This window comes from Pelecanus crispus, chromosome Z (assembly GCF_030463565.1).
Source record: "Pelecanus crispus isolate bPelCri1 chromosome Z, bPelCri1.pri, whole genome shotgun sequence".
NCBI classification, from domain to species: domain Eukaryota; kingdom Metazoa; phylum Chordata; class Aves; order Pelecaniformes; family Pelecanidae; genus Pelecanus; species Pelecanus crispus.
The window spans coordinates 10,589,231-10,612,158 of record NC_134676.1 but is presented as its reverse complement, the minus strand read 5'-3'; the positions used below and the strand labels follow the sequence as shown (position 1 = coordinate 10,612,158).

Sequence of the window (22,928 nt, the reverse complement as noted above, 5' to 3'; positions counted from 1 at the left end):
GTGGAGAGGGTGTCAGTTACTCGTATCTTTAATACAGATAGTGCATGCAAAGGAATTACAGCTTTTTTTTTCCTCCTTTAAGATTCCTGCCTCTGCAGTGGAGATGCCTGGATCAGCGGATGTGACAGGGTTAAATGTTCAGTTTGGAGCTCTGGAGTTTGGATCAGAGCCTGCACTCCCAGAGTTTGGATCAACTTCAGGCAGTGAGAATACCAGCCAGGCGACCAACAATAGCTTGTACTCAAAATCTGTAAAGTACGTGTGAGTTCCCCTTGTGCATTCTTACATGTCTTCTTTAGGGGGTCAAGTTTGTGCCAAAAACATCAAGGCACAGTTACCATGTAATGGGAGGGGGAAATAATGGTAACTTGTAAGGCTGTGTTTTCTGTGGATGGCATCTGAAAGGAGAGATTTCTTTTCTAATGACAATCAAAATCTCCCTGGATGGGTCGATGAGAAGCTGGAGATGACATGAATGTAAATAACCTTATAATAAGCTACCCTTTATAGAATTGCTTTCTCATGTTTAATTGTCCTGATTTTCAAATTTGTTTGAGGGTTTGTTCCTCACAACCTGAATTTTTCTGCTTTCGATCGAGGAGACATGACCCTTGTATCATACATGTGTGTTAGTAGATTGGCACCAGATTACAGATCTGATGCTCCTATGGGATGAGAAAAGAAGCCAGGCTTTCAGTATGCAGAAGCTCTTACTGAAATGCCAAAATAGCCGATGGTAAATGCTAATGTACCAGTAACCCATTTTTTTCTTCGTTATTCATTCAAAAATTGGCTTCAGTAAAAAGCTTCCTGAAGTTAATTCAGAAATACTAGTAAAAATGAACTTTCTCATTCATTTCTATGATTTAAGCTCTTTGGAAAGTAAAATACTCCTGCATATTTTAAAGTATTTTTTCCTCTTTGCATAGTTCATTTGGTTAGACTGCTACTGTAATGCTAGAATTCTATTGTAAAAAGAGGCTGGGTGTTTCTCATCTTATACGAGACTTTCTAGGTCTAGTTGTTTAAAAAAAGAGAAATTATGATAATTAATTTATCCTTTGAGAAGGTGGAAATAACATGACTGAAAAGTGCTTGTTTTGGTTGGGCTGGTAGGAGAGAAGGTGAATGGTGCTTAGTGCAGCTGATGGTTTTGAAGCAGTGATTACTGGGGACCAAAGCAAATTCTCCCCCCCCCCCCCCATTATTAGATTTCCTAGTAGAAATAATGTAGGTTTGACTGCATGTTTAAGGTAGTTGTAGATAACTGTATAGGAGCTGATATTTTCATGAAGGTGTTTGAGATGTCTTTTACCAACATGATAAAAAATTTTTACTTTTTCCAGCGATCCTTTGAATACCTCTTTGCCAATATCCAATACAGTACAGGAGTCCACCTACACAACTTCTGCCATCACCTCTTCCAGTCTGACCTGCTCATCCCAGAGCACTAGCCCAGTAACAACAACTTCCTCCTATGACCAGACTTCTGTGCATAGTAGGATAGCGTACCAAAGCTCCATGGCTCCATCTGAACCTCCAGTTGCAGTTACGGTGAGTAAATTTCAGAAATAAGACCTTGAAAAAAGTGAAACATTCTTACCCGTGTTAGACTTGTATTACCCTCCTGTGTTAATACTTTTAACCAACCAAGTGGTGTTTTTGATTCCCAAGCCCACCCGGTTATTTGTTTTTGCTTTTCCTGTTGTGTAGCCACTTTTGGCCATACTGTATTTGGGATATAAAAGCCTCTGATTTTATGGGTTTTGACATCTTAAATTGCTGTTTGACCTTTTTTCTTAGTGACACTTAAACGTTCTACTTGAGTGTCCTTCCCTGAAGCTTAGCTTTTAAAACAGGAACTATCTCTGTGTGTAAATGTTAGTCATGGTATTTTGCCATAACTTCACTTTTTTTATCCAAAGGAGTATTATTTATTAGATTTATATGTCACCTAGCAAATGGATTCCAAACTGTTTGTGCCCCCTCCAGCGTTACACTCTTGTTGGGTGGATTTGAACACCAGTGGGAATTAGTTTCATGTTTTATTTTAAAAAGCATAGGTCTAATCTAGGACAGAGAGGATCTCTCTTGGGAGATTCAAAAACACCTACTCTCTTTGTATATGGAATGTAGGTTTGTTTTAAGAGAACTTAATTTATTAAATGTTTAAGGAACTTGTGAGAGTTTGTAAGTGTATTTACTTCTGGCCTTTGTTACGCAATGGCTCAGTCACACTTGTCTTCTGCACTAGCTCGTATGTACTGGTGAGGATCAAGCATAGACTATCCACTTCTGTACTCCAGCGTTATCCAAAAAACAACTGGTCCTTCTCAAGTCTTATCTTTCAATGGAAAAAAATTGGCGTCCTTGTGTAACTTGGATAGTTAAAATTGTGAGTTGCATTAGATCAAAAGCACAACCATTTCCTATATGTTAATGCAATTCTTTCTTTAATATTGATGTGAACCTGAAGTTTGTGTTATATACAGTACATGGGAAGGTCTCCGGCTGATGGGTGTAGTATGGGCAGTGTATGGGATTTCGTATGTTCAGGACACCTTGCACCTGAGACAATTATTATGTGGTTTTGTTACAGGCAGTAAAAAGTTAATTTTCTGCCTTTTTTGTCTTTCAATTTAGAATGAGTATAGAATTTTGCATGAAGCATGTTCCATGTCTGATTCAATCTGAAAATGTAATATACCTCTAAGATGATTTATTCATTCATTTCTCCTTTGTTTACAGAACGGGCACAGCGGTGTTAGAACACAGGCAACTCTTGACAGTAAGTTTACAAAGCTTGGTTGAGCACAGGACTTTCTGATCTTTCCTTACTACTTGCTGTGTGCACAATTGTAGCAGTGACACCTGGTTTAAGGTTTTATATTGTTCTCCCTGACTAATTTTTGGCTGACCCATTTCAGTTTATTTTGTACTTGCATAGGATACACTGCTTGCTTCTTGACTAGAACTGGCGTATGAAAGCAGCCCTATTAAATCCACAAACCTAAGCAGTCTTAGAATTAGAGAAGCTGCTTTGCTGCTGCTTTTCTTTTTCTTTCTGCAAAAACTTACTTAATATGAAATTAAAATAAAATATAAAATTAAAAATGAATATAAAATTTCGTAGCAATTCTTCCAGTTCTCAGTTGGGCAGCTGTGAATAGCATTTAGCTGTAATGAAACAGTCACATTCTTTGAATGCACCTCTCACTGGGTTTAGTGCTACTTCTGCCCTGTTAGAAGCCCGGTGGGAATAAGGGTGACTAACATGCTCCCTCTGCCGGGTAGCTTGCTGCCTTGCAGTGGGGTAGCAATAACACAGTACTGGCTCTGATACAGGCATTACTGTTAACTTCATCTTGTCCTGTTTCTAACGTGGTATTTCACTTGTAGCACCCCTACAGCTTTCTTCCTGGACTTAAAATAATTAAAGTATAGTATTCGCTCTTCTGACCTTTATGTGCTGCTCAGTGGAACTTTTCAAGAGCAGCAATGTGAATTAACACCTTTTGGAATTCCAGCACTTCAATTTTAGGTCTGTCTTCCTCTTAAACATCTCTTCAGGTAGGTCATTAGTGGGGCAGGCTTTTGTTTTTTTATACTTCCGAGCAGAAAGAAGTTGAGAATTCAGACCTGTAAACAGTGTTTCATTAGTGCCAAGTTCAATTTAAATGAGCAGGAGGAGTGTATATGCCCAAAGAGTTACCACTTAAAAGGTTGTTATATATAAAGACAACTTTTCAAGTGGAAAACTTTCTTACTGTCATGTACAGAATTAATAAACAGTTTATGAAATTCGCTACAGGACTTGTCTTTTTGCTATGGACAACAAAGATCTGAGAATTCTTAGTATTTTTCTAATTATTCTCTAACGGCTTTATTAGTCCCTTTTTCTATGCCAATTTTCTTTTGAGAATGCTTTTGGTTTTTTCTGTATCTCAAGCACATAAACTGGAATCAGTCTTCTTCCATGTATGTATTTCATGCATCCAAACAATTTTGAAATTCTGTCTTAACTTTTGAAAGTACTGACCTTTTTCCATCTGTGTGTGCTGATAATATTCTTAGTTATTCATCTCTCATCTTTGCTGTTGTTGTCCTTTAATATCCAGATCTCATGCTTCCTCAACCCTTAGTGCAAAGTGTGACTGATATGTTATAATTCTGACCATCCTACTTGTCTCCTGGTTTTCTTTGTATTGCACATTGTGTTCAGGCATCTTGTAAGGGGTCTTAATGAAGATGGTGATTCTCTCCCTTGTATTGAGGAAGTCTACTTCAAGAAGGGAATCCTGCTCTAAATGGATTGAGAGTTGTAAATGTTATTTACTTATTTTTATATGAATCTTGCCAGGAGGTACTGGGTGATGCAGTTGCTGCCTTCATAACAGTGTTTCTGTTTGTCACTTGAATTTCCTGGTCTGTTGTCAGTTACCGTCATACTTATCGCCAAGGCAAGACCTCTTGATTTCTGTTTGCATAGCACTCAATCCAGCAACCTGACTTTGGTCATTTAGTGAGGAAACCAAACCAATAACATGAACAAACTGTGATGTGTAACTTCCAAGTGTGTGTCTGACTTTTGTTTGGTGGCTATTCTAAAACTGTCTTCACATGCATTGCAAGTTAGTGATGATCCACTGGGTAGTGGTCTCTGGTGTGGTATGGAAGCATGGCCCACCCGAAGGCAGGGCTCAACTCTCTGAGTTTTATTGGTGGGTGATTGCCTCTAATTCTTTATATTATCTTTGCAGGACAAGAAATAAGTGTAGAAATAGCTGGGAATTATGTTGGGCAGTAGCGTTGTTCAGTGCCTTATTATAGTATAGTGATCCTTTGGAAAGGCACATCTGTGGTAAACAAGTTTTACTCTGTGTAACTAAAAAGTAATATTAAAACTAAATTTTTTTTGTTATCTAGGTCAAATAAAGCAAGACAATATTTGACAACTCTTTAGCCATTAAAAATGCTTAGTGCTGTGCTCAATTGTGGCCTTTTATTGTAGCTTCTTTTATTCTACTGCATTACACATTTGAGTACTCCAAACTGATAAGTTACATATGCCCTTGTACTCTGGCGATCTCAGTCTCAATCATCAAAGATGCCGTGTAAGTTGGAATGAAGAAGCAGAGCTGTAGGTAAAAGTAGATTTGTACGGTGCCTTGAAAAGCACAAATTACTTTTGTTTGCGGAACCAAATGCAAGGAATTTTAAAATGAGGATTGACTTGTGAGCAAAAGCTAGTAATCCAGATAGCAGGAGGTGAAGTGCAGAAGGCTGTAGTTTACTACACATGTAGCAGTGAAAATTATAAATCTGTTGTAGGTGAAGAGCTTAAAGGGAAAAAATGATAGTTCTGTTGCTGTTTGAATTTTCCTTAATAGCCAGATTGCTTGATACTGTTACTGGTCTTAATGGTCAGGTTTTTGTAAACCAAGGGGAGAATACTACTCTGTTCCTGAATCCAAGCTGGGATATCAGGTATGCTGGAATTTGTCTTTGAATGCCTCTTTTTAACTTGTTGCAGCTACTTCATCACTTCCAGCGCCTAAGACAGAGCCTTCTCCCTCACTACCTTCTGCTGGTTCTCTGCCTAGCGTGGTATCCACCACTGCTTCGCTTCTTTCTTCAGCATCGCAGCACGTGGCAGCGTTGCCCAGCTTGCCTCAGCCCAGTGATTTGGCCAGCAGCTCACTTTCCCAGTTAAGCAGGTACAGTAGGAGTTGTGATAAACTGAAAGGGGTTCACTTTTGGGGAAAGGGCAAATGTAAGGGTGATTGCATATGGGGGCTGTCAGATGCTAGGGTCCCCTTTTCTCACATTAACTAGAATTAGGAGAGACATTCAGAAGAGAACAGGGTGTTTCTGGTTGCAGAGTATGAGCTCTGGGCTGCCGCTTAGTGACAGAGCAGCTGCTGCCCTCAAGTTTTCATGGTACATAAACAACTTTGTGTTTCAAGGGGCTCTTGCTTCAATCATGCCAGCTAAATTAGCTAAATTGATTCCCCCAGTTTGTTTTTCCTACTTTGTCCACAATGCCTGCTGTTTGTTTAGTGTTGTATGTTTGAAATTATTCCTCGACAGTTTAATTCCTGGATAATTTTGAAATATTGTAGTTTCATTTATATTTGTATTTCTTAAAATTAAAACCTAGAAATAATTCCACGGGGAAAGTGTGTGTTTTTTCTTTCTAAGACATTTCCTTAAGACACTTTGAAATATCAGATTGGTGTCCTGGAAGTGCATTCAGGACAGCTTAGCTCATTTGCACTGTGTCTGATTTTTCTTGGTGTCTGTTACTTGAGCTTCATCCTGAGGCTATACTGGTTGAGTTATATTTTTAATACTCACTTTTGTATTGTATTTTTTTAATGTAAGAAACTAATTTGATGGGATATCGGGGTTTTTTTCCCATTTCACAGTTAAGACATGGTTGATTCTCTTTTAATACAGTAGTGTTTTCTGTTGAATAAAATGGTAAATATGTCAAATAATAAGCATTATTCTATTCACATTAGAAACATTATCTCCCCACATTTGTTTGTTGAAAAGCTGTGTACGCTGGTAGAAATTTTAGTTGGAGGGTTGATGGTGTTGGGCAGGCACCAAGTGCTCTGAAAAGATGATGCCTGAATTCCAAGTGTGTCTGACACCGTTGTGCTGGTGGCTCATCTGGGTCTCTGCCATAGGTCAGGTGGCAAATTAAGGCTTATTAGAAGAGTGGGCGAGGGAGTGGTTTAAAACTGTATATTGGACTGAACTATTTCTTTCCTTGCTGCCTGAAGTAGTGTTATTGTAATTCATGCAGATGGGGAACAGTTTTAAAGAATCAAAGTAAAATTCATCTGTGAAACTGCCCAGATATATTCTGGTCCCACACCTCAGAGAGCTTCCAGAATTGTTTGCCCTTAAATTAGGGTGTATAATTTAGCCTGCAGCTTTGTTATGAAAGCTGGTGTATTTTCTTGTGGCTATTTCCGTAGAGAATGCTAAAATATTTGCTATGGTTAGGATCTCTCTTGCTTCTGATTTCACACGAGGAGGGGCTTTTTGAGCACCAAACCATACATATTTGTTATGGCTTTGTTGTTTTGCCTTTGTTCAGTGTTCATTCTGTTTATTCCATACTGTACTGTAAGTTATGTTCTTGACCTCAAATGTAAGATATAATTTTTGTTAGTGTAAATGTTTAAGAGCCAGTTTCAGTCACCTTTCAGGGAGACATTTAAAGATCTTTGGATTACAGATGAATGTCGGTACTACTGTTAGTGCGAAAAGTTCACAGGCCTGGTCAGCTAGGGAAAAAAGGTGGTGCTAAAGCAGAGTTACTTCCTAAAACGAAGTTATCCGCAGATGTTTTCCAGCAGGGGATTCTTTATTTTCATATTTTACAGTGTATATGTAAAACTGAACTGATAGTTCAGATTAATCTTTTCAAAGAGGACATGGCTTTTGGTGGGGTGTAATGGTATGAACTGGCCTTCATTAAATTGCCAGATTCCGTAGTAGTATGGCTAATTTTGGGCTTTCACAGATGCTCTTAATTGCTGGGTTTTTTGAGCCCTGTCTTTTGAGAGTGTGTGGGGCTTTTGGCAGCATTATGGGGCAAATATCCTGCAGCTCTCATTGGTTGCAGTAATGTTATGCAGGTTAAAATGTAAGAAATACCATAGTGAGTCAAACTGAAGCACTGCCTCACCTAATTAATACCTGTGCCCCGTGGCAGGCAGCAGCAGTTGCTCAGGGAAAGAATGAGAAACATGTGTTGTGTGAACCTTCTTCTGGTTTTGGACTTTGTGTCTTGGAGTCATTGCTACATAACTCCTGAAGCAACTATTGCTTTTCTAAAAATACAGTACTTGATAAATAAAAATGAATGCTGTTTTAGATGTTTCTTGTTAATAATAGTTGTCTCTGTACTTCAATTTTTTCATTAAAAGGTAGTAGGATATTAGTTAAAGGAAAAATTGTCTGTAGGGGTGTGTGTATACATGAGTATATGCACGTGTGTATGTGTGTATATATATATATACACAACCCTACAGACAGTTTTTTCTTTAATATCCTACTGTGTGTGTATGTGTATACATGCACAATTTTTATTCTTTAACTAATATCCTACTACCTACTCTGTTTTTGTATATATATGTGTGCATATATACATACATATATATTAAAAATAGTTCTAGGAAAAATTAATGTTATTAATTCTGTGCAATTTCTTTCTAGTTCCCTTTCCAATCATCAGAGCAGCCTTTCCCCTGCCTCAGTGTTGTCTTCAAGCACATCACATGCAGTAAGTCCTATCTGCATTTCAACAGATGTTTTGATATATAGTCAGTTTATCTGATGATTAAGACCCTCTCTTAAAGTTCCTTGTGTCCCAGTACACTAAGAACCAAAACAAGAGCCTCATCTCATGGAGGAAGGACTGCTATTCCCTCTAGTGGTAAAAGAAGTCTTTATACTTGTACTAGATCAGGAATAGCTGTTACAGAGACTTGCCAGTCACACAACTGTAAAGGAAATTTTTGTGCCAGCAAGGGGGGATGGAATAAAGAAAGAATTAATGTAACAAATGGATTTCTAAAAAAATAAAAAAATCTTTAGAAGTGGCTGTCTGAAACTGCTTCAAAATGTGGACTGTTAGTGGTCTCCACTGGAGGGGTTAGCTGGCAAAATGCAGGTGATGGAATGATACATGTCATGACAAATGCCTCATGACAGATGATTTTAGAGTTTACCATGTGGCATTGTTGTCACCTGTATATTTAATGCATTTGAGGTAACAAGGCAAATGGTATTGAACACAGCGCTCTAGATGAGATGAGCCAGATGCTGCCTTGTTCTGTGATGGGGTACTTCTTTACAATCCCAGTTGGGGTGTGCAGATAGGTTACTGCTTTTCTTTATGCCTGTATTTTGGTTTGTAATGCTCCATCCCTACTGAATATGTAACTTAAAAATTCACAGTTATCCAAATGTCCTTCTTTTTTGTTGTCAGAGTAGTTTTGGCTTCTGTGTGTTGATGACACTGTTTTGCATGTGTGATCAGCTTACAGCTAAGGCACTGTATTGTGCTGGATTCAAACCAGGAACTCCTTTATCCTCACGTGTTCCTGTAATACATCTGGTCTGGGTTTGAGTTTACCACACTGACTCTGTTGTGGGGCAGTATAGTTTTAATCTTTTAAATTGCACAAGTGAATTGAGGAAATCATGTTAGCATTGTCCTCTATTCTGAAAACAAATACTGCCCTTTGGAAGAATATAGGAGTTTATTTAACATAAAAATTACTAGCTTAGAGGAATATAAAAGCAAAAGTGAGAAATGATGCAGTGGAGTGACATTTGAGTTACTGTGGTATCATTTTGTGATGATATAGCAGTTTGAATTTAACTCTCATCTAACAATTTTCTTTGAATACTTAAAAATCACAAGCATGCAACTTAGTTGCTTGCTTGGTGTACAGATAATGCATATCTTTTGAATGTGCTGCTGTTACTTAAAAGATTATTGGGGTTTTTTGATTCTTTTTTTTTCCCCCCCAGCGTCTTCCACTGTGGTTTATTTGCTCTGTGATCCTCGTTCTTTTTGTCTCCTTTCTAGCACACTAGTGTTGAGAACACAACTTCGCTCCAGCCCTCAACAACCTTTTCAACTGCTTCAACCTCAGCTACTAGCACCACCTCTTCAGTTGTCAGCATGGCAAGCAGTATGAACACTACAAACAGCCTTGGCCTCAGCGTTACCAGTGTGTCTATACCAGCTGCTACCACACGGGCAGCTCCCTTAGTGTCTTCAGGTTCGCAATATTAACAGGTCACGTGGATAGACAGAGGACTTCAGTCAGCAGGGCTGTCGGTTGAGCATCTCACCAGCCATAACTATGCTAAGAAATCCACACTCTTGACTAGCATTTTCAGCATGCTTTATTTGCTGGCTTATAAAATAAAGTTGCCTGGTTTTGTTTACTTGAAATATTTGTTAGGGTGTTATGTGGCATTTATATAGCACATTCCATCCCCAAAGAGCTTTATAAATAGGCACCAGAGCAGTTCTGACTTGGGAAGTTTTGGGCTAGGAGATTTGCCCAGTTTGTATTCCAGATTGTGATCAGCTCTTGGCTGTGAATTTCACATTAGCTTTAATTTCAGTCTTCTCTGTGACTTGAATTCACTTGGCAGTATCAAAATATACTGCAGTGTCCTCATTATCATATGCAGCATCCCTACTGCCACATCTACAGAAAGGAAAAAAGTGTCTGATGTCTGGGTCATTCCACAGCAAATAGCACTTCAGAAAAGGTGTCCACAGAGAGAGAAGGTGGAGAGGCTTCTTGCACTGAAGTGGAAGCAATGCTAAATTCTCTCTTGCTTCTCTAATCAACCTGAACTGCTAAAAGGAAGTCCTGTGGAGGGGAGTGAATCATTTAAATATTAAGATCAAACTTACTTACAGAAGAATTTCTCATTTCTCATTCCCACACCTTGTACATGAAGTGTCTGATGACTGGCCAAAGTGCGCTCTTTTTTTTTTTTTACTCTTCTGCTTCCTAGCACTGCTTCATGGAGGCAACTGAAACTGTTTTAATCTTCTTCTCTTTGCTATTCTCAGCTGCAATAAGTCACCCACAAAAAGTATGCTGACAACATTTAGTGCTTTCCAGTCTATTGCTGGCGATAAGGGAGAATATGTTGACAGAGCAGAGAATTAAAGGAGAGAATTTGCTCTCTTAGATTGAGAACAATGCCTAAATTTTGCTTTCAGGAGAGGACTGAGGAAAGGAGAAGTTTCCATAATTCTTGTAATCCTCTTGGACAAAGTAAATGACAAAATCAGACTGTTCTCTGATGGGACTGTTTTCAGTCTTAAGTAGCCTGTGCTTTCCCTTCCTTGAGGCATGGTGAAACTCTTCAGGTGTTTTCATCAACCAGCACAAAATTCTTCTGCGTAGTTCTGTTCTTTACAAGCTATGACACTGCAGCTGCCAGGGCTTGTGAGCTATCTTGTCTCAATGCTGAAGCCTTTTCTTTTCTAAAGGCTTGTTAAAGTGTCTGTATTTTGATTCTACAGGCAAAGCTCCCCCAAACCTGCCCCAAGGTGTACCACCCTTATTGCATAACCAGTATATTGTGGGACCTGGAGGACTTCTGCCTGCCTACCCAGTAAGCAATTTAATTGTTCCTGCCCTTGATTGCTTAACCCTTGGTGCAGCTGGGCCCTCCAGACCTACTGCTGTCTATGCCAAGGCATTTCTGTTGGCACATGTTGCACCTGGAATTCTTGTTCCAAATGCTGAAGAATATGTGAAATGTATTCAGTGAGGGTTTGTTGTTGACAGTAAACTGCAGAACTGTTGGTAGAGACCTGATCTGGCTGCTGTTGAAGCTAAACATACATGTTGCTATGGTTTTCAGTGGGATCATATTTTGGGCCCTTCGAGTGACATTAGACTCATTCTGGTTTGTGCTACTGGAATAGCTTTACTGTTAGTAATGGCTGAAATGTACCATGTGTCCTGTCTGTCATGCTTTGAAAGATTACACGTAACTTTTTGATGTCTGACCAGGATCAACATATTTTTGGTTATCTGTTTTTTTGAATCAGAAACTTTATTCTAATTATCATTGTGAGGGGATACAATAGGTTGCTTTGTGGTCTAGTCATCAAATCTTAAATCCTGCTATTCTAAGAAGTAGCGATTGCAGCAAAGAAGGCTGTTGCTCTTGCTCCCAAATCTGAATGCCCTATAGATTTTTCACAAGTTGATGAGTGATGCATCTGTGAAAACAGTATTGAAGATGGGACAGTCATACTCTCCTCAGAGGACTGCTGTCACCAAGAAACAACATCAGAGCGACAAGCCATTTTAAGCTTAGCTCTACTAGCCTTAAAATGCTACAGTGCGCCATGATGGCATAATGTGACATATAGCTGTACACCTTTAAAATAGATTGGGCCTGGGTCAAATCTGCTTAAAGCCCCAAATTGTTCAGTGTCAGACAAAAGTGTTATAATGATGTTCTATTTTTATCTGTCTTTAAGCAGATTTATGGTTATGATGATCTCCAGATGCTTCAATCCAGGCTGCCGATGGTAAGTAAATGGCTTGGTTTATTTAATTTTAAACAAGTTGTCTTCAGTGTTGATCATTTGTGCAACACAAATTAGTTAATTTAATGGTGATTAAGAGCTTATACTATGTTATATATTCTGTTTTTTTAAATATCCACAAACAGTTTCTCTAGATGGCGTAAAGTGATATAGCAACTGGTGCATCATCCATTCGTCCATCTGCAATTCTGTAAATAGAAGCAAGTGTGCTCTCTGCTTTTGAGTGGAGAAATTTTTAATTGTTGTAGCAACAGTATGACATCTTGTCAAGTCTAGTTGAAATCAGAGCATGAATGTTTTCTTTTACCAAGAGGTAAGGTGGAACAGCAAGTACACCAGTTGGTGACCAGTAGGTGCGTCTGTCAGGTTTTGGAGGTGCTCATAGGTGGAGATCTTTGCGTAAGCATCATGGCAACAAATGCAGGTGAGCTGCAGGAGGGAGAGCATATGAAGAGCATAGAAAAGCAAAAGCCCAGCAAGAAGTTAATCTAGCCAATGCTGTAAAAGATAATAAAAAATGCTTTTCTAAGTACATCAGCAATAAAAGGAGAGCCAAGGAGGATCTCCATCCTTTGCTGGATGTGGGGGGGAACATTGTTACGAGGACAAGGAAAAGGCTGAGTTACTTAACGCCTTCTTTGCCTATGTGTTTAACAGCCAGACCAGTCATCCCCAGGGTACTGAGGCCCCTGAGCTAGAAGATAGGGACGGGGACCAGAATGGAGCCCTCATAGTCCAGGAGGAAGCAGTTAACGACCTGCTATGCCACCTGGACACTCACAAGTCTGTGGGGCCGGATGGGATCCACCCAAGAGTACTGAGGGAGCTGGCAGAGGAGCTCACCAAGCCACTTTCCATCATCTGTCAGCAGTCCTGGTTAACAGGGGAGGTCCCTGATGACTGGAGGCTTGCCAATGTGACGCCCATCTACAAGAAGGGCCAGAGGGAGGACCCGGGAAACTACAGGCCTGTCAGCCTGACCTTGGTGCCAGGAAAGATAATGGAGAGGTTCATATTGAGCGCACTCAACAGGCAAGTGCAGATCAACCAGGGGATCAGGCCCAGCCAGCACGGGTTCATGAAAAGCAGGTCCTGCTTGACCAACCTGATCTCCTTTTATGACCTGGTGACCCGCCTGGTAGATGATGGAAAGGCTGTGGATGTCATTTACCTGAACTTTAGCAAAGCTTTTGACGCCGTCTCCCATAATATTCTCCTTGGGAAGCTGGCAGCTCATGGCTTGGACGGGCGTAGTCTTCGCTGGGTAAAAAACTGGTTGGGTGGCCGAGCCCAGAGAGTTGTGGTAAATGGAGTTACGTCCAGTTGGCAGCCAGTCACGAGCAGTGTTCCCCAGGGCTCTGTTTTGGGGCCAGCCTTGTTTAACATCTTTATCAATGATCTGGATGAGAGGATTGAGTGCACCCTCAGTAAATTTGCAGATGACACCAAGTTGGGTGGGAGTGTCGATCTGCTGGAGGTTAGGATGGCCCTGCAGAGGGACCTGGACAGGCTGGATCGATGGATGGGCCGAGGCCAGCTGTATGAGGTTTAACAAGGCCAAGTTCTGGGTCCTGCACTTGGCTCACAACAACCCCATGCAACGCTACAGGCTTGGGGAAGAGTTGCTGGAAAGCTGCCTGGCCGAAAAGGACCTGGGGGTGTTGGTAGACAGCCAGCTGAACATGAGCCAGCAGTGTGCCCAGGTGGCCAAGAAGGCCAACAGCATCCTGGCTTGTATCAGGAATGGTGTGGCCAGCAGGAGCAGGGAGGTGATTGTCCCCCTGTACTCGGCACTGGTGAGGACGCACCTGGAATACTGTGTCAAGTTTTGGGCCCCTCAGTACAAGAAAGACATTGAGGTGCTGGAGCGTGTCCAGAGAAGGGCAACAAAGCTGGTGCAGGGTCTGGAGCACAGGGCTTATGAGGAGCGGCTGAGGGAACTGGGATTGTTTCATCTGGAGAAGAGGAGGCTGAGGGGAGACCTTATCGCTCTCTACAACTACCTGAAAGGAGGTTGTAGTGAGGTGGGTGTTGGTCTCTTCTCCCAGGTAGTTAGCGATAGGACGAGAGGAAATGGGCTCAAGCTGTGCCAGGGGAGGTTTAGGTTGGATATTAGGAAAAATTTCTTCACGGAAAGAGTGGTCAAGCATTGGAACAGGCTGCCCAGAGAGGTGGTGGAGTCACCATCCCTGGAAGTGTTCAAAAAACGGGTAGACGTGGCACTTGGGGACATGGTTTAGTCTAGTCTACCCTTGATTGGTTTAGAGTAGACTTGGTAGTGTGGGTTAATGGTTGGACTGGATGATCTTAAAGGTCATTTCCAACCTCAACGATTCTATGATTCTATGATTCTAAGTTTTCTTCCTTACCTGGATCCAGAATGTAAATGGTATATGAGACTCTGAGCCCCCAGAGAGATTGAGAAAGAGCCTCAGCCTAGATTGCAGAAAGGTAAAGAATTTTGTTTTCAGAAAACTAGGATAAGGATCTTGCAGACAAAGTTTGGTAGTTTGTATCTGAGAAAAATCATAGGATTAAGTGATGCAGTGTATCTGTAGAGGCAGAAATGCAGCAAGGAGCAGTGATCTGGAAAAGAACTATCAATAAATGAATGCCATAATTAAATGCCCAAGTCAGTACCAGGTCTTCCATGTGCAGTCTGGAGACAGCCAGAGTCAGGTAGTCAAAGGTGAGCACAGAGATGTCCCAGACAAAACCCTGTCCTGCTACACAACCGGAATGAAAAAGTTGAGTGCATTAATGAAGATTTTAGCTACCCAATGAAGGGCATGATCCTTGGAAGAATTGTGAACTGAAATGAATGGGATGATTTTCAGAGCATGAAAATGACAACATATTTGCAGTTCTGGGGCCAGCAGAGACGTGATGTGGTGTGTTGACCGTGGCTGGATGCCAGTTGCCCACAAAAGTTGCTCTATCACTCCCCTCCTCAGCTGGACAGGGGAGAGAAAAAAATACGACTAAGGGCTCATGGTTTGAGATAACGACAGGGAGAGAACACTCAACAGTTACCATTATAGGCAAAACAGGCTCGACTTGGGGAAAATCAGTTTAATTTATTACTACTCAAATCAGAGTAGGATAATGAGAAATAAAACCAAATCTTAAAAACACCTTCCCCTCACCCCTCCCTCCTTCCCAGGCTCAACTTCACTCCCCATTTTCTCTACCTCCTCTCTCCAAGCAGCGCAGGGGGGCAGGGAATGGGGGTTGCGGGCAGTCCATCACACCTTGTCTCTGCCGCTCCTTCCTCCTCAGGGGAGGACTCCTCACACTCTGCCCCTGCTCCAGCGTGGGGTCCCTCCCATGGGAGACAGTCCTCCATGAACTTCTGCAACTGAGTCCTTCCCATGGGCTGCAGTTCTTCACGAACTGCTCCAGCGCGGGTCCCTTCCATGGGGTGCAGCCCCTCAGGAGCAGCCTGCTCCAGCGTGGGTCCCCTGCGGGGTCCCCAGCCCTGCCAGCAAACCTGCTCCAGCTTGGGCTCCTCTCTCCCCACGGGACCACAGGTCCTGCCAGGAGCCTGCTCCAGCGTGGACTTCCCATGGGATCACAGCCTCCTTTGGGCACATCCCCCTGCTCCAGCGTGGGCTCCTCCCCGGGCTCAGGTGGATCTCTGCTCCCCCGGGGGCCCCCATGGGTGCAGGGGCACAGCTGCCTCACCATGGGCTGCACCAGGGGCTTCAGGGGAATCTCTGCTCTGGTGCCTGGAGCACCTCCTGCCCTCCTTCGGCACTGACCTTGGGGTCTGCAGGGCTGTTCCTCTCACATATTCTCACTCCTCTCTCCAGCTGCATTGCACACGTTTTTCACCCCCCTTCTTAACTGTGTTATCTCAGAGGCGCTACCACTGTAACTGATGGGCTCGGCCTTGGCCAGCAGCAGGTCCATCTTGGAGCCAGCTGGCATTGGCTCCATCAGATATGGGGGATGCTTCTAGCAGTTTCTTACAGAAGGCACCCCTGTAGGCCCCCCTGCTACCATAACCTTGCCATGCAAGCCCAATAAATATGGTTAAATTGGTAGGAGAAAGAATGTTTTCTAGGACTGCTGCTCAACATCTGTGAGGCTGTGCTTCTGTTGTGTTTCTCAATTTTATTGTTCCTCCCTAGACAGGAGTGCTTGACTCAATGTACCTGTACCACAGGACGATGCAAGACCTGGAACAGAGCATGACTCTTGGTGGGGAGGTTTGGTTCAGAGGGGCCAGCAGCAGAGAATTATAGCTGTTGTTTACATGCAGTGACAGAAAATCAAGAAGAAAATCAAAATAAAAAATACATACACTCAAGCACATGGAGAAAGAAATTTCTTAACGTGTCCATTAAGTCGAAGAGTAAGGCTGAACAAAGGAAAATGTAAGGATTCATAAAATGCCTCTCTTGCCCTGGAAGAGTTGGTGCTGCGAGGTGTTTTCTAGCAGCGCAACGAGAGGGTTGTCGTGAGAAATGGCCAAAGCGTGGAGAGCAGGGGACCTGGGGCTGGTGAAAGCGATCTGTGCCGTGCCGGCCCTGCATCGAATCGTCGCGGGGTGTGGGTTGGGAGGGACCTTTAAAGGTGATGTGGTCCGACGCCCCAGCCATGAGGTGGGGACGTGTTTGACTCGATGAGGCTGCTCAGAGCCCCGTGCAAGCTGAGCTTGAACGTTTCCGGGGACGGGGCACCTACCGCGTGTGTGCCCGCGTTTCAGCACCCTGACGGTAGAAAACGTCTTCCTTGCGTGTAGGCTGCATCTGCCCTCTTTCGGCTTAAAACACCTCCCCCTCGTGCGGTCGCTCCAGGCGCTATCGAAAAGCCTGTCGGCAGCTTTGTTGCGAGCCCCGTTTAGGTATTGAAAGGCCGCAGGGAGGTCTCCCCGGAGCCTTGCCTTCTGCAGGCTGAAGAAGCCCAACTGTGTCAGCCTTTCCTTGTAGCAGGAGAGGTGTTCCACCCTCTGATGACGCTTGTGGCCCTCCTGTGCTGGAGGCCGAGGTGGTTGAGCAGGTGGGTGTCGTCCTTGTAGTGAGGACGATCTCGAGAGCTGCTGCTCAGTGGGTCTAAAGCGGTCTGGAAGGGGGTAAGTGTGGAGGAGACGAGGGCCGAGGAGAGGATTCTGCTGCGGATGGCTAAAGCCTGTCGGAGGTTTTTCAGAGAGGCTGAGTGAGGAAGGTGCCTGGTTGGGGAGGCGGCAAAGAGAAGAGTGGGCACGGGATGTGCAGAGCCCTGTTTGGCGCGGGGCTTGGAGTAGGTGTTGAGTGGAGGTGTCTTGCCCCCCGCCAGGCCAAAGGCTCGTTCCCGTGGTTGTGAGGCAAGAGGCAGTGGCAAGCTTTTTGCAACGGGTCTTTATTGTCGGTCAAATAAATAGGTGAATAAATAGATAGAAAGCATTGTCAAAATAAATAGGGTAAGTTCTATAAATAGAGGAGGAGTCGGTGGAGGCTGAGGGTGCAGGGCCGTCCTTGGAGCGCCCCTGTGCGCGGGCGAGGGGAGGCGGGAGGCCAGAGGTGGGGCTGGGGCGGTGGTCCAGAAGTGGCGTGGTGGTGGGTGGTGGTGTGTGGGGCCGTGCGGGTCGTGTCGGGGTGTTTGGGCTAATTGGGCGTGGAGCGGGTGAGGTTGTGGAGGCGTTGGAAGCAGAGGCGAGCTTCGAGGCAGACGTGGTCCCAGGCGCAGGCGCTGTGGTTGTGGGTGCGGAGGAAGTCGCGGATGCGCCCAAAGTACTTTTCGATGCCGAGCAGCAGGTTGCGGGGCCCTTGGCCTTGGGAGAGCGTGGGGTTGGCTGGCGGGCATTGCTGGAGCTGCTGGATGCGGTGGTGGAGGCCGCTGAGGAGTTGCCGTCGTGCCGTGGCGTCCCAGTGCTGTGGGGTGTTGGGTCCGCTGAGGGTGTCGAAGAGGTGCTGGAGGATGCGGAGGGCGGTGGCGTCGGCTTGCTGCGGGTGGCTGGCGTGGAGGAGGGTGTCGGGGAAGGGGAAGGGGGCGTGCTGGTGGTGGCATGTCTGCGGCGGGCTGGGAGCCATGTGCTGGAGGAGCCGGAGGCCGTGCCAGGGGAAGGTGGTGTCTCGGGGACGCAGGTGTTGGCAGGCGAGGGCGGAGGCGAGAGCCGTGAGGAGGAGCAGGAGCGCCGGGGCGCCGTGCGGCAGGCGGGGCTGTGGGGTTGCGGGCGCAGCCATGGTGGGGCTGTGGGTGGTGCTGGGCAGGAGCGCGGTGAGGCTTGCTGGTGGTGCGGGTGGGCGCCGTGCTTGGGGTGCTGCCGGGTGGCCGGCTTTATGTGGCGCGTCGGCTTTCCCTTCCTCGCTTTCTGAGTGCAGCGAGTTTCCGTCTGTGGTTTTCGTTTTTGGCCGGTGGCTGTGGTGGTCGTGGGGAAGTGCGTTGTCGGGGTGGCCGTGCGTGGGGAGGTGGTCTGTGGTGGTTGCGTGGGGGATGCGAAAGCGCTGGGGCAGAGGCCTTGTGGGCAGCTGTGTCGGGGCGGTGTGTGAGGGTTTCCCTGCTGCCCGCGGGGCGAGCTGTGGTGGCTGTTTTCTGGAGGGGAGTGAGGTTTGCCTTCCTGCCGCGGTGTCTTTTCCGGCTGTAGCGGGCTGGTGTTGGTTGTGGTGTGTTTTGCTTTCGCTTGGGGCTCGCCGTTGTTTCCATCTTAGCTGGTGTTGTCTTTTTGTGGCGGGAAGGGTTGGGAAGTGATGTCGCTTGGCAGAGCCTGGGGAGAGCCCCTGCTGGAGCGCGGGCCTGGGGGTGGCGTGGGCGGCTTGCGAGGCGGTGGCTGTGGGTGTAGGCACTTGAGGGTTGGCTGTGTTTGCGGCTGGAGCTGCCCCAGGTCCTGCATTTGAAGCTGATGAGGATGGGGAGGAAAGGCTTGAGGAGCAAGGGAAGGGCTTTGCCGCCGCCGCCGCCGCCGCCGCTGCTGCTGCTGCGCTGGGTCGCTGTCTGTGTTGCGGCGCGTGTGCCCCTGTAGCAGGGGTCCTGTTGTGTTTTGTCGTCCTCCTTTGCGTGAGGTGTCTGGAGAGCAAAGAAGACAATGTCCCCCGTGAGCGAAGGGTCTTGCGTTTGGGCTGGCGTGAGCCCCGGCGGCCCTGGAGGAGGGGTGTGCAAGAGTCCTGTGGCGGTGGAGCCGAGCCGGCTGATGTAGTTCTAGAGCTGTGGTGGGAGGAGGAGGAGGAGGAGCTGGGGGTTGCACTCGCTGAGGTTTCTGGGTCCCTTGCAACAGCAAGGGTCATGGCATGATAGAATCGTTTAGGTTGGAAAAGACCTTTAAGATCACGCAGTCCAACCGTTAACCTAAGACTCCCAAGTCCACCACTAAACGGTTTCAGGGCAGAGTAATAATTTCACGTTTCCTGGCTTGGTGGCTGGATTATCTTTTACTGCAAGTAAAAACTAGGAGTCGTTAAGGTTGGAAAGGATCTCCAAGATCAGCAGTGCAAGCCTCAACCCAACACCGCCGTGCCTACTAAACCGTGTCCCAGAGTGCCACGTCTAGGCGTGTTTTGAAGAGGCGCGGGGATGGTGACTCCACCGCCTCTCTGGGCAGCCTGTTCCAATGCTTGAGCACTCTTTCCGTGAAGAAATTTTTTGTGCTAGCCAAGCTAAACCTCCCGCAGCGCAGCTTGAGGCCGTTTCCTCTCGTCCTGGCGCCACCTCCTTGGGAGAAGAGACCAACAGCCACCTGGCTACAGCCTCCGTTCGGGTGGTTGTGGAGAGCGACCTTATGGTCTCCGCTCGGCCTCGTCTTCTCCAGACGAAAGAATCCCAGTTCCCTGAGCAGCGGCTCCTCATAAGACTTGCTCTCCAGAGCCTTCAGCGGCTTCGTTGCCCTTCCCTGGCCACGCTGCAGCACCTCAATGTCTTTCCTGGAGTGAGGGGCCCAAAACCGGACACGGTATTTGAGGTGCGTCCTCACCAGTGCCGAGTACAGGGGGACGATCGCTTCCCTGCTCCTGCTGGCCACGCTGTTCCCGACAGAAGCCAGGATGCCGTTGGCCGCCTTGGCCAGGTGGGCACACTGCTGGCTCCTGTTGAGCCGGCTGTCGAGGGACACCGCCAGGTCCTTTTGCGCCGGGCAGCTTTCCAGCCCCTGTTCCCCAAGGCTGTGGCGTTGCATGGGGTCACGTTGCGCTCGTGCGAGAGGCGCTGCCAGGTGTTTTCTGAAAGCTTTTGGAGCGGGGGAAAGATGTGTGTGGCGGTGGTGGCAGGGCGGGTGGCGGGCTGGGAGCCACGGTGTTGTCAGGCAGCGTTGCGTTGGTGGGTGCCGTGCTTGGGGTGCTGGCACGTGGCGTAGGTGGGTGCCGTCACTGGAGGAGGTGGGCTGACGTTGGAGGTCGGTGGCTGGACCTTGTCGCTGTTGCCCTGGAAGAGTTGGTGCTGCGAGGTGTTTTCTAGCAGCGCAACGAGAGGGTTGTCGTGAGAAATGGCCAAAGCGTGGAGAGCAGGGGACCTGGGGCTGGTGAAAGCGATCTGTGCCGTGCCGGCCCTGCATCGAATCGTCGCGGGGTGTGGGTTGGGAGGGACCTTTAAAGGTGATGTGGTCCGACGCCCCAGCCATGAGGTGGGGACGTGTTTGACTCGATGAGGCTGCTCAGAGCCCCGTGCAAGCTGAGCTTGAACGTTTCCGGGGACGGGGCACCTACCGCGTGTGTGCCCGCGTTTCAGCACCCTGACGGTAGAAAACGTCTTCCTTGCGTGTAGGCTGCATCTGCCCTCTTTCGGCTTAAAACACCTCCCCCTCGTGCGGTCGCTCCAGGCGCTATCGAAAAGCCTGTCGGCAGCTTTGTTGCGAGCCCCGTTTAGGTATTGAAAGGCCGCAGGGAGGTCTCCCCGGAGCCTTGCCTTCTGCAGGCTGAAGAAGCCCAACTGTGTCAGCCTTTCCTTGTAGCAGGAGAGGTGTTCCACCCTCTGATGACGCTTGTGGCCCTCCTGTGCTGGAGGCCGAGGTGGTTGAGCAGGTGGGTGTCGTCCTTGTAGTGAGGACGATCTCGAGAGCTGCTGCTCAGTGGGTCTAAAGCGGTCTGGAAGGGGGTAAGTGTGGAGGAGACGAGGGCCGAGGAGAGGATTCTGCTGCGGATGGCTAAAGCCTGTCGGAGGTTTTTCAGAGAGGCTGAGTGAGGAAGGTGCCTGGTTGGGGAGGCGGCAAAGAGAAGAGTGGGCACGGGATGTGCAGAGCCCTGTTTGGCGCGGGGCTTGGAGTAGGTGTTGAGTGGAGGTGTCTTGCCCCCCGCCAGGCCAAAGGCTCGTTCCCGTGGTTGTGAGGCAAGAGGCAGTGGCAAGCTTTTTGCAACGGGTCTTTATTGTCGGTCAAATAAATAGGTGAATAAATAGATAGAAAGCATTGTCAAAATAAATAGGGTAAGTTCTATAAATAGAGGAGGAGTCGGTGGAGGCTGAGGGTGCAGGGCCGTCCTTGGAGCGCCCCTGTGCGCGGGCGAGGGGAGGCGGGAGGCCAGAGGTGGGGCTGGGGCGGTGGTCCAGAAGTGGCGTGGTGGTGGGTGGTGGTGTGTGGGGCCGTGCGGGTCGTGTCGGGGTGTTTGGGCTAATTGGGCGTGGAGCGGGTGAGGTTGTGGAGGCGTTGGAAGCAGAGGCGAGCTTCGAGGCAGACGTGGTCCCAGGCGCAGGCGCTGTGGTTGTGGGTGCGGAGGAAGTCGCGGATGCGCCCAAAGTACTTTTCGATGCCGAGCAGCAGGTTGCGGGGCCCTTGGCCTTGGGAGAGCGTGGGGTTGGCTGGCGGGCATTGCTGGAGCTGCTGGATGCGGTGGTGGAGGCCGCTGAGGAGTTGCCGTCGTGCCGTGGCGTCCCAGTGCTGTGGGGTGTTGGGTCCGCTGAGGGTGTCGAAGAGGTGCTGGAGGATGCGGAGGGCGGTGGCGTCGGCTTGCTGCGGGTGGCTGGCGTGGAGGAGGGTGTCGGGGAAGGGGAAGGGGGCGTGCTGGTGGTGGCATGTCTGCGGCGGGCTGGGAGCCATGTGCTGGAGGAGCCGGAGGCCGTGCCAGGGGAAGGTGGTGTCTCGGGGACGCAGGTGTTGGCAGGCGAGGGCGGAGGCGAGAGCCGTGAGGAGGAGCAGGAGCGCCGGGGCGCCGTGCGGCAGGCGGGGCTGTGGGGTTGCGGGCGCAGCCATGGTGGGGCTGTGGGTGGTGCTGGGCAGGAGCGCGGTGAGGCTTGCTGGTGGTGCGGGTGGGCGCCGTGCTTGGGGTGCTGCCGGGTGGCCGGCTTTATGTGGCGCGTCGGCTTTCCCTTCCTCGCTTTCTGAGTGCAGCGAGTTTCCGTCTGTGGTTTTCGTTTTTGGCCGGTGGCTGTGGTGGTCGTGGGGAAGTGCGTTGTCGGGGTGGCCGTGCGTGGGGAGGTGGTCTGTGGTGGTTGCGTGGGGGATGCGAAAGCGCTGGGGCAGAGGCCTTGTGGGCAGCTGTGTCGGGGCGGTGTGTGAGGGTTTCCCTGCTGCCCGCGGGGCGAGCTGTGGTGGCTGTTTTCTGGAGGGGAGTGAGGTTTGCCTTCCTGCCGCGGTGTCTTTTCCGGCTGTAGCGGGCTGGTGTTGGTTGTGGTGTGTTTTGCTTTCGCTTGGGGCTCGCCGTTGTTTCCATCTTAGCTGGTGTTGTCTTTTTGTGGCGGGAAGGGTTGGGAAGTGATGTCGCTTGGCAGAGCCTGGGGAGAGCCCCTGCTGGAGCGCGGGCCTGGGGGTGGCGTGGGCGGCTTGCGAGGCGGTGGCTGTGGGTGTAGGCACTTGAGGGTTGGCTGTGTTTGCGGCTGGAGCTGCCCCAGGTCCTGCATTTGAAGCTGATGAGGATGGGGAGGAAAGGCTTGAGGAGCAAGGGAAGGGCTTTGCCGCCGCCGC

General features: G+C 47.6%; 1 protein-coding gene across 2 annotated transcripts in view; it reads left to right on the top strand.

Moving 5' to 3' along the window:
- UBAP2 (ubiquitin associated protein 2) overlaps window positions 1-22,928 on the top strand; it is a 248,076-nt gene that overhangs the window by 66,671 nt on the left and 158,477 nt on the right. Inside the window, exons 14-21 of one of the 2 annotated variants that reach the window (XM_075725829.1) lie at window positions 83-255; window positions 1,347-1,554; window positions 2,749-2,788; window positions 5,534-5,717; window positions 8,236-8,302; window positions 9,617-9,812; window positions 11,084-11,175; window positions 12,059-12,106. In XM_075725829.1, coding sequence (XP_075581944.1) covers window positions 83-255; window positions 1,347-1,554; window positions 2,749-2,788; window positions 5,534-5,717; window positions 8,236-8,302; window positions 9,617-9,812; window positions 11,084-11,175; window positions 12,059-12,106 — 1,008 coding nt within the window. Of the gene's footprint in view, window positions 1-82; window positions 256-1,346; window positions 1,555-2,748; window positions 2,789-5,533; window positions 5,718-8,235; window positions 8,303-9,616; window positions 9,813-11,083; window positions 11,176-12,055; window positions 12,107-22,928 lie in introns of both variants that reach the window. The other variant, XM_075725830.1, reaches the window with a different exon arrangement.